The sequence below is a fragment of the Actinia tenebrosa genome, unplaced genomic scaffold (assembly GCF_029948245.1).
Source record: "Actinia tenebrosa isolate PJP-AT-01 unplaced genomic scaffold, QUT_ActTen_1.0 PGA_scaffold0__85_contigs__length_37466705, whole genome shotgun sequence".
In the NCBI taxonomy this organism is placed as follows: Eukaryota; Metazoa; Cnidaria; class Anthozoa; order Actiniaria; family Actiniidae; genus Actinia; species Actinia tenebrosa.
The window spans coordinates 30,638,711-30,649,003 of NW_028292569.1; the positions used below are offsets into that span (position 1 = coordinate 30,638,711).

The following is a 10,293-nucleotide window of genomic DNA, read 5'->3' on the forward strand; positions in this document are numbered from 1 at the left end:
AGTGACATTAATATGGCTACTATAAACAAAGTACAGGTTTTGAATGGGGGTGATATTCCCAAGAATAGGCCAGCTCGATCTGCAGTTACATTATCTAAAGAATTACAGAAGATAATGTTAAAGATGAAAGGTAGCTTTATGAGCGCAGATGGTCATGGAGTGGATTATGCTGCGCTGAAAAACAGCAAGTTGTTTGAAGAATATCAGATGAGTGCACGTGATCTACAGCAAACACCACTATCCGATCTGAGTCCAAAACAAAAGACCACATTTTTCTTAAGTATCCAACCAATGATTAACTATAATGTATATGATAGAGTGTAGTTTTTACAGCATCTTTTGATTATTGATCACATAAGGAAGGTTATGCAAGAAGGGGGATGGGTGGTGGAGTAGCAAGTGAGGATGCCTTTACCTCCCCTGTCCCTCCCTAGTCTTTACTGCATTTGCTAATCAGAGTAACTAGGGTATGTGGATTTATTACCAAGGATCACATACACTTGTTTTGACTTCTTTCTACTATCTATTCTAAATAGCCTTAGCTTGAACTAGCTTTCAAATAGAGCACTGACTGAGATACAGGTAAAGGATACATTGTTAATGGGACAAATGAGGTCAGGCACCTTTTTATATTCAATGGCTTAACACAGGGTGAGAACAGACTTGATAGGGGTGGTTTGATGGTTTGAATGACCCCCCTCTCCACCTTTGTAGGAGTACAAAATAATGTTTAGAGCTATTTTAGTTTTTTCAAGAAATGGCATAACTAAGATTGGTAGAAAAACCAACCTCCCCTTTCAAATCCCATTGTCAGGCCTGCTTGAAGTCCTCACAACTATCAAGCTCAACCTTAGAAACACAGGGTTTAACCTTGCTGTATTTCAGCTTTGTGGAATTGCACTTCAATTATGCCTTAACTCCAGTATTATCAGACATTTACAATGCTTTAACTATTCATGGCCTGGCTATGTGCAATACATTACCAAGCTCTGTCCTGGAGATCAGTAACTTCTGGAGACATACAGCATATTCTGTTGGTGGTTACATACTAAGCTTGGATGATATAGAACATGGAATACTAAGGGGTAAGAAAGAGGGATGTGAATGGGGGGTGGGAGGAATCAGTGGGATTCTGACGATCTGATCCCCCTCTCTGTTGCTGCATTTAAAACTTGGCCAATTTGCCATTTTCCATGTTTCATTCCTATTATGTATTATTTCAGGGAATCGACCACACCCATCTACTCCAACACCACTCTTCTTAGAGGGCGACCCCCGATGTGAGCTTGCATTATCAGAAATTGATCCAAGAATACATTTTGCTTTAGTATGTGGAGCAAAGGTAATATGTGCAGTCTATCAAAAATTACCATTCAGAGATGATCACATTGATACATTTCTAAATTTATTCAGTCATGTCCTGCAATAAATATATACAGTGAGGATAATCTGGAACAAGGTCTTGCTGCTGCTGCTAGAAGCTTTTGTGGACAAGAGGTTGAAATTGATGGCACAGAGGTGGGTGTCTGTTGATGAAAATTTACTGTTGTATTTTTAGGGACCCAAAAATGGGTGGGGATCATGGACTTGCTGCTCCAAAATTTGAAATCATGACACAGATACTGTAACACTGTTTTAGTCCCCTTCTTCAAAAGGATATTAATGATAAACTACTATATTATGTTGAAATTATGACTAATGTACACTCTTTTTATCAGGTCACCTTGTCCAAGATCTTTATATGGTACAAACAAGACTTTGGATCTACTGATGCTGCACTTTTGAGGTATTTATATTCATTAGTATAATAAGAGTATGAGATAACGAACTCCTGTTGTCTTAATCAAATATTTTATTTCCACATTTGCAGACGGATATCTCAGTACCTACCTCCAGACAAGGAATTAGAAATAAAAGAATTATTGAAACAAATGGAAATTGGTGAAAAAGTTGTCATCAAAGCTAGAGAATACAACTGGAATCTAAACAAGCTGTAAAATACAATTATACTTATCCAACATCATTATAAAAATTTCAAATTGTACAATAACAATTTCTCAGATTCAATTAAAACTTTTCCGGAAAATGTATTTGCAGATCAAAAGCTGTTGCTGATTTTAGCGTCCCCTTCACAGTTCCCTGTGCCATCTTATCTTACAATGGTAGACATGAATAACTGTGCAAAGCTTTAAAAGAGTATCTCCAATCTATCATTGCAAGGTAACTGTCATCCTTGCTTGGATACAAAGGAAAGGTTACTTTTCAAGATGGTGCAGGGAACTTTCAAGGGGACTATTGAATTTGAAGATGCAATATTAATACGTGTACCCTGTTGTTTTACTGGCTGTCTGTAAGCACCCACTGTTAAGTAACCTTTTCTTACAGTTGTGTAGAAATATCATCTACTTGTTCTTCAGCTTTCATCTTCATCGTCAGCCCAACCGTACTCTTGGGATAACTACTTGGAGTAATACACACTTGAAAACCTTTTTCAGGAAGTCGACTTTTCAGAAGGTTTCGATTGATGATGTGGTTAGTTTCAATGAGTCTTCCTCTAGGTATTCTTCCCTCATCATCAACCCATGGATACAGTGCTACTGATGCCTCTAATGAGTCATGACTGGGTGGGCTGTTGAATATAGCATGACTTCCTTTCTGACTTGCTGGGTTAATACCTATTACCTTTGGCTTGGTGATGCGGAGAAACTCTTTGTCACCCAATGTGTTGCCCTTTGAGGAATTAGAAGAAATGTAAATGATATTCTAGAATTGTGACTTTTAATTACAGAGTTTTGTAGTACTTACAGAAGATGTAGAGAAATTGCAGGCACGTTGACTACTCTTTGCTTGTTTCGCCTTGTTTGCCCCTGCTGTCTGGTGATTCTAGAGAGATAAGGATAACATCATTGAAGATACCAGATATTAAACATACAATACTGGGCTTGACTAACGCCTAAAAAACCCGACAAGTTTTACGTTGCCAAAGATCAACCATGGATTTTTTGGGGATTCATGTCACATCTTCGAAAATCTTTTGGTAATAAAAGGTATGCAGGTGATAAGTTACCACATCTCCAGACTCCAACTCTGCCACATCTCAGAATATGAATGGCTTCCGAGTCAAGCCGTACTCGTGATTGGTTGACTTACGTGATTGCGCAGATTTTCCCTACTCATGATTAGTTGATTTACGTGATTGCGCAGTTTGATTGGCATAAGAGAAAAGCCATTTCAAAGTTATGTTTGAAATAGAAATGATTAATGGGAATATGATTATGGGAGGAAGTATTAGGACAGAATAAATATAAATCCATTAAATAATTATCACCTTTTGCCGGAACTAATGTTAGTATATTAAACTATTTTTATGTATATCCTACCTGCTTAGGTTTATTCAATTTAGTAGCCTTTCTTTTAGCACGTAACCTTGGTGCTAAGGTCTTGTTCACTCGTAGCCCTACTTTCTTCACTTTCACATCATCATCGTTAGCGGTAGCTATCGCATCTTCGCATCCAATCTGTTGGACTTCATCGAAGTCTGTAGTATTAGCAGTAGGAATGGGATAACTCTCTCTTGTTTTGGTTCCTTTCCTGTTATATGAAGAATAAAATGACTGATCGCTCAACAGTCGGCTTGCATTGGCCATCAGATAATCAATATCTTTGGTCAGTCCTTTCCTTTTTTCGGCATCTGTTATTGAGTTGCTTGCTTCGTTTTCTCCGGCGGATTTCTTCGGAGATGTCTTCAGATTAAAGCTGGGGCATGGCCCTACTTTTAATATACCAAAACTTGCTTTATCCGAAATATGCAACCTGTAGATCTTTGCAGGCGATTCCTTCTTGGCCTGTGATTTTATTTTCCTTCCCAAAGGAAATGTTTGAGGCCTTATTTTACTGGTTTTTCCTTCCACATAATTGAAAAAGTGTTGCCTGATGCTAGTATGAGTGACATTGTCTCTATAATATTTGATGTAGTCATTGGTATTAGAGAATTGATGAAACTTGATGGTTTTGTGTGGAGAGGTAGCACGGTGTGTATAGTGTTGGCGAGGGATTTCTTCCCTTGGGCTTGGCTGGACATCATCTTTTTTTGTTGCTTTCGGCTCCACAAATTCGCATTTCCGAGACTTGTATTGAACAAAAGCTTCCTTCTTGCTTGGATTATATGCACCTGAGTTGACGAAAGATTCGTTTTTGCTTTCTGTTTTTCTTGTAAAAGAACTATCTTTCCACATCAATTTTCTTTTCAAATATTCAACTTTGTGATGGGGTTCATCACCACAGACTTCCCATCCTGACAGGTAGCTATTACCTCTTCTTTTTTGACCAACACTATCGTCTTCTAAGCTTAACTTCTTATAAAGAAGAGAAATACCATCTTCTCCTTCTTGTAGATCTTCATGCTGGCTTTCTAAGCCCACAGGTTTTTGTCTCGTCCATGAAGAAAACCCGAAAAACTTTTGGTAAAGGGCTTTGGATTTGGAAATTTCATCAAAACCTCGTAGTTTTTCAACAGCCAAAGATTCTTGTCTTTCTTTAAAGTTGCAAAGGGAATAATATGATTCGGTGGTGTTTGGGTTTTCAAGAATAAGTTGGTTTTGAATATTTGGTGTTTGACTTTGGGTCAACATTTTTATGAAATGTACAAAATCGCCGACTTTTGTGAATTTCGCAGCTATTAAGGGGGCGCCGAACCCAAATATGAACTCCATAGCAACCAGAATAAAAATCTTTGATTTATTATTTTTAAACCCTATGAATGAAACAAGCAAACCAACACTCGCAAAAAAAATTTTGGTCTCAAGAAAGTATTATATATGTATATAAAATAATAATAAGAAAATGATGAAGAAGAAGAAAAAAGAAAAACGAAAAACAAAAAAGAAGGAAAGAAAGAAAGAAGAAGAAAAGCAATAACATTTAGAAGGTTCATAGTAGATGTGACATAATCTATCTTTTAACAGGTTGCGAGAGTTCAGCTATTCTTTCAGAGCACGTCGCCTTTTGAGCAGCCATACTAACAACGAATGCATCAGCCCTGGGTAAGTTGCTGGCAATCTCTCGAACCATAGGTTTAGAAAGCTCTTCTACTCTTCCTGAGGGCTTTGCCTCAATAGCAGCTTTACTTACTCGCCAAGATTCAAAGTTATCAGGCAGAAACCCTTGAGCGTAGCCCCTGGGATTAGACAAGCGTACTATTCGTTCAGAAGGATGAGCAGTTAAAGAAGATTTCTCTATTTTCCATTCTCGAGGAGGAGGCTCGGTCCGTTTCTTTGGTTCAGAGAGCGTGTCCAGTCGACTAGAACAGGCAGCAGTCTTAGCACTAGGTGCCACTAAAGTCTCAGTATTCTTACATGGCTGATAGTCAGGGTGGAGCTGTTTGGGTTTGGACAGCTGAACTAGTCGATTGTTTGGTTTCATTTTTCCTTTTTTTATTCCCCAGATTGGCGAGGATCGTCCTATGGTGAAGTCTTTAAAAACGTTGTGCTGTTTTCTGCAAAAAAAAAAAAAAGAAAAAAATCATAATTAGTAATGGAACTTGACGTTTTATCCTTGCATGTGTTAAGGCTACACCGGGTATTTGAAAAACTTTTCGCGAAGTATACGATACCCTTGTGCATGAAGGGCCTTCGTGGTCTCTTGTATTGTAATACAACGTACCCTCCCCTACCCCTCGGTTAATTGACGTCTTGTCAAATGCACTTTAATATTAAAAGGGATATTAATTTATATTCTATTCTCTTTACTAAGTGGCACGTTAATGTATCCATCATATATGGCTTCATAATTGGCTGTGTATTTTTGAGATGTATAAACATGAATAGCACAAGACCTTTATTCGAGCAATAACTAAAACGTTTCAAAAAAGTAAACACAGACGCTGGTCATAAACAATGAACACAGAACGCTTCGTTTACAAATCATATAAACAAGAATCGCCAAATAAGTTTTGGCCAATACTGCAGGGCATCGAAGAAAAGCGTTTTTTAACAACAAAAAAGCCTAAAATGTACATTTTCACTCTAACAAGTTTCAAACACTAACTAAACAATAACTATAAGACTTCAAAACATAATCCAACGCAAACGTTATCACTTGTTTACACTAAAAACAAAACCCTTACCAATAAAAACCATATAAAGTTAAATTTAGTTCACACTACGCAGCTCACACTAGTTTTTAGCTAGTTATATCTCTTTAAATTTAGTTCTAAAAGTTTTTTATTTTTCAGGTTCAAATGAAGTATTTGAATACTTACTTGTACGCTGGAGTTCTGACTTCACTGAACACGCTTTTTCTCCCGGCGCCCAACTCTGGTATGATAGGTACTAGCTTGGCTCTCTGTTGTATGTCAAACTGGTAGCCGTACAGAGGATGTGATGATATCATTACTTTTTCCATCTTCGCAAAAATGTCAAACTGCTAAGTGAATTTTATCGATATCATAAGGTGTACAAACTAAACAGCGCGCGGAAAAACTAATGGAATTGACAAGACGCATTAGTCGCTATGGAAACGATTATTTGATAGTAATTGCCTTACAAAAGATTGATTCTCTATAAACAAATTAAGTGTATAGCTCGTAATATTAATGACTTGTGTAACTTGTGTGACAACTTATTTGAAAGGTTCTGCAAATTGTTGGGAAAAACATTATCTCGAGTTTTTTTTTCGAGTTCGTCTTTTACCTTACCACGTACGCGACAACAAGCAGTCTTTTTGTTTGTTCAACGACGATTTTTTTAAACTCACTGCAAAAGCGTAAACCATATTTTGTAAAGTTTAAAAAATTGCCTAAATTTTGCTTTAATGTTCCATATTGTGTGCATGAATGGTTTTAATCAAAATCTGTACGTTAGCTAATTTTTTTTATTTATTTATTCTAGTGGGGGAAAATATTACATTACAATAAATCTATAATTATTATCTTCGTATCACCCTCATCTGTTGTTGGTTGAAGTTTTTCTGTGCTGCTTTCTTCTTCACCATCTGCAATCTCTTCATTGCCGACTGCATGGAGGATTTTTGTGTGCTGCTACTGCTGCTTGTTCCTGGCAATGGTTGCTTGCTGGACACTGCTGGACCACTGGCAGCAGTCAGGCCTGGGATTGCAAATGACTGGGGTGCGGTGGTTGGTGAGAATGGCTGAAATAAGATAAAAGTTGAAGTGCATTGGCAATTATAAGCTTTGAAAAGGATGGGATATCTAAGGAACAGTCAACACAAATGGAACACCTGTGGTGTCATCAGTAGCGTACTACTCCCTTACCCTCCCCTCATGTCAATTTGCACTTCATGTCACTGACCTCTAACCATGGGTGCTTTCTCTTAACAGTTTTTAAAGCTGAAGTTAAGTGTCAATAAGAGATCAAGTAACAGATCTCTTGGTTAGCAGGCAGAGACAAGAACCTTGAACCACAAAACCCTGCCTAACATGCTCCTAAAAGTTTGATTGCTGGTAAACCTCTGTGATTAACTTTGTTATTTTAATATATGGCTTAGATAGTACATGTGCCTTGATTGGTTGAGAACTGTGCTTTCTTAGAACAGCATGGTTGCTGACATCTGCACATGCAGCCACTTTGCAAATAATTTTAAGGAAACATTATTAAAAGCTACAATGTTTTTTTCCCCTAATCTGTGGAATAAGACATATTTAAATAATACAGCTGTAACAGACCTTGGAGTCAGAAGAAGATAGCCTCTGGAAGGACTGTAGTTTAGGAGGCTTAAGAGCTGCACCAGTAAAAGATGTTCTGTTATTAGAAGAGCTCTCTGTGTTTTTTGCCTTTGGTACAGAACTTGTTGACATTTCTCTCATTTTCCTGGTACACTGATGGCAGTACCACACTAAGCGAAGGTCATTTGCATCTTGATCTGAGATCCTTGGCTCATGACATTTCTGTAGAAAAACAGATTACTGATCATAAACTGACTAGTGATTGTATCATCATTTCAGGGCAATTTTGCAGTTAGGGGCCAACGTTATATTGAATATATTCCCACAAAAAGAGAAAAAGAAAAAAACGTGGAACTGATAGAATGAAAATATCTAAAATATACCAATCAAATCCCTGCAATCCATCAACATGTACTTCATCATTTGTTTTTGTTATTATTGTAGCTGTGGTTGTATGGCCCAGACAACCAGCTACGATTTGTCAGCTACATTTGAGTTGTCTTTGTTTTTGTCCTCCATCAATTTCCAGTAGTATGATTGATAGAAGCAAAAAACCCTGATTTTTTAAGCTGTCTTACCTGGTGAAAATGCGAGTGACATTCATGACACTCGACTAGTTTATTTCCAACCTGTTTACTCTCAGCTCTGGAGGGGAAAATATAGAACACCTGTAAGTTACAAAGGCAAATGCTTTACTACAACACCTACAATTTGATCATTTTTACCTGTTACAAACAGTGCATTTGATTCCTAAATCAATAGTCAATTCTTCAGCTGGTAAAGTTTCACTTGATTTCAGAACCTCCTCATCAAACACATTCTCCACATTGAGTTTCAGTCTTGGCTTCTTTGAAGGTTGCTCAATCAATCCTGAACTAGAACTAAATTCTTCAATTGTCTCAACTACGCATGATCCTAGATCCTCAACTGTCTTTATAGCATCTTCAACACTCAAGTCTTCCACAGTTTCAATCTTAGATGGATCAACCTCTTTTGTTTTAATAGTTGGGACAATGTTTTTAGTTTCTTTAGTTTTGCTTGAGGTCTTCGTTTCATGAGGTGAGATTATGGCACTCGGTCTTCTCTCTAGTACTTTGGTTGTTTTGCTGTCTTTGCCCTTGTCCTAAAGTAGGAAGATGTCAAGAAATTATGATAGTAGCTAATTGAAATTATAGCAACAGTTTCATGGAATGAAAAATGTACGGAAACTGACATGATGACCTGTACCGCACACTAAAGGCACAAGAAATGTAATACACTTAATAAAAAATCATTGTCGGGTTAAAACATAGAACATAGAATCTGATACTGAAAGGTATTATGGGAAATGACAAAATTAAGATTCATTCGTTTGCACTATGCAGTCCATATATTCACTCAGATGACCTGCATTTGAAAGCTTTTTAAACCAGACAATTATTTGGAAATTGAGTGTATACTACACATTTGAAATAGTTTTTTAGTTTGAGAATCTTAATTACTTGACACCCCAAGTTGGTTTCCCCTATCCTTAAGGCAGTGTGGAGGCAGGGGGGATCCAGTCAAAAATATAAGGGGGGATCTTGGCCAAAAATTGCTTGATTTGTACATGTAACTAATGACTCATTTTACTGTAAATCCATTACTTTGATCAAATCATATGGCTGGGGGGGGGGGGGGGGGGGGGGGGGATTTACAGCCCCCCTTTGCCCCTTCCTGGATCCGTTACTTTCCCAATCGATCGAGACATATGCACTGGATTCTAAAGTAAATGCTAGATTATTCCCGAGGGGGTAGGGGTAGGCCTGAGATTTGCCGTGACTTATGCTTGTAAAAAACATTACCATATTAAAATAGTAGTTAATATTACTGTCTTCTTATTCTTATCATCGAATTATAAAGAATATCTACTATCTTTAACCTTGAGAAATTCGTAATTTATGAACGAATACTTCTACTCTCGCTCTCTTTCTAAATGTTATCTGTTGACGCTTATTCGACCAGCGTTTTGAACTTAAAAAAAAACAATACCTGTGTTGTAGAAGACACAGGTTGAATATGTTGTTTGAAAGCATCATCTCTTAGCATTCTAAGCTGTTCAAGTGAGTCTGGATGCCTTGAATGAAGCAGTTTTATCGCTTTAAGGAACACAGGGTCCAACTCTGCTACTGAACTGGTCGCCATCTTGTTTTGAAGACCCAGGCCACTCTCAAACAACAGGAAATGACGTCATAAAGTAAGTAGAAAGACAGACAGACAGACACCTAGCCTGTAGAGCAGGCGTCCCTATATGATCAGGTGTGAGGAAGAATCGGCTTTTTGGATTCCAAATTTCCAAAGTTCCCCCAAAAACCGTTTTTTCCTAAACCCACAAGAACGCCTTTGCAGGCTAACAGACACCTGGCAGACAGAACTTCAGCAAAAAATCGACTTTTATATGTACAAACCAATCAAATTTTGTGACAAAGATTTTGATTGACAGACAGTTAATTTATATTGACATTCAAATGGCTTTCCTTGTCAACCAAGGAACAAAAGTCAAACCAAGTAATCAACATTCTAGGGAAAAATATGTTGGAGTCATTTCACTGACACTGCATTTATCATTAGCTTTTTCTTTTATTATTTTTCTA

General features: G+C 37.5%; 4 protein-coding genes across 4 annotated transcripts; 1 reads left to right on the plus strand and 3 right to left on the minus strand.

Annotated features, from left to right (window-relative positions):
* Positions 1 to 2: 2 nt before the first annotated feature.
* LOC116301819 (uncharacterized) lies at positions 3 to 2,075 on the plus strand. The gene is made up of 6 exons (XM_031710946.2): positions 3 to 280; positions 933 to 1,085; positions 1,224 to 1,342; positions 1,414 to 1,518; positions 1,719 to 1,786; positions 1,871 to 2,075. The coding sequence occupies exons 1-6, from the start codon at positions 13 to 15 to the stop codon at positions 1,995 to 1,997; spliced, it is 840 nt and encodes a 279-aa protein (XP_031566806.2). The 5' UTR covers positions 3 to 12; the 3' UTR covers positions 1,998 to 2,075.
* LOC116301792 (uncharacterized) lies at positions 1,835 to 4,700 on the minus strand. The gene is made up of 3 exons (XM_031710912.2): positions 3,381 to 4,700; positions 2,806 to 2,883; positions 1,835 to 2,730 (listed from the first exon to the last, which is right to left on the minus strand). Exons 1-3 carry the CDS (start codon positions 4,629 to 4,631, stop codon positions 2,380 to 2,382), a joined length of 1,680 nt encoding a protein of 559 aa, XP_031566772.2. The 5' UTR covers positions 4,632 to 4,700; the 3' UTR covers positions 1,835 to 2,379.
* A 59-nt stretch (positions 4,701 to 4,759) lies between these two features.
* On the minus strand, positions 4,760 to 6,736 carry LOC116301826 (uncharacterized). The gene is made up of 2 exons (XM_031710956.2): positions 6,260 to 6,736; positions 4,760 to 5,494 (listed from the first exon to the last, which is right to left on the minus strand). Exons 1-2 carry the CDS (start codon positions 6,400 to 6,402, stop codon positions 4,951 to 4,953), a joined length of 687 nt encoding a protein of 228 aa, XP_031566816.2. The 5' UTR covers positions 6,403 to 6,736; the 3' UTR covers positions 4,760 to 4,950.
* A 116-nt stretch (positions 6,737 to 6,852) lies between these two features.
* LOC116301812 (integrator complex subunit 12) lies at positions 6,853 to 9,850 on the minus strand. Its single transcript, XM_031710934.2, has 5 exons — positions 9,692 to 9,850; positions 8,407 to 8,804; positions 8,260 to 8,326; positions 7,682 to 7,903; positions 6,853 to 7,146 (listed from the first exon to the last, which is right to left on the minus strand). Exons 1-5 carry the CDS (start codon positions 9,842 to 9,844, stop codon positions 6,925 to 6,927), a joined length of 1,062 nt encoding a protein of 353 aa, XP_031566794.2. The 5' UTR covers positions 9,845 to 9,850; the 3' UTR covers positions 6,853 to 6,924.
* Between the last annotated feature and the right edge of the window lie 443 nt (positions 9,851 to 10,293).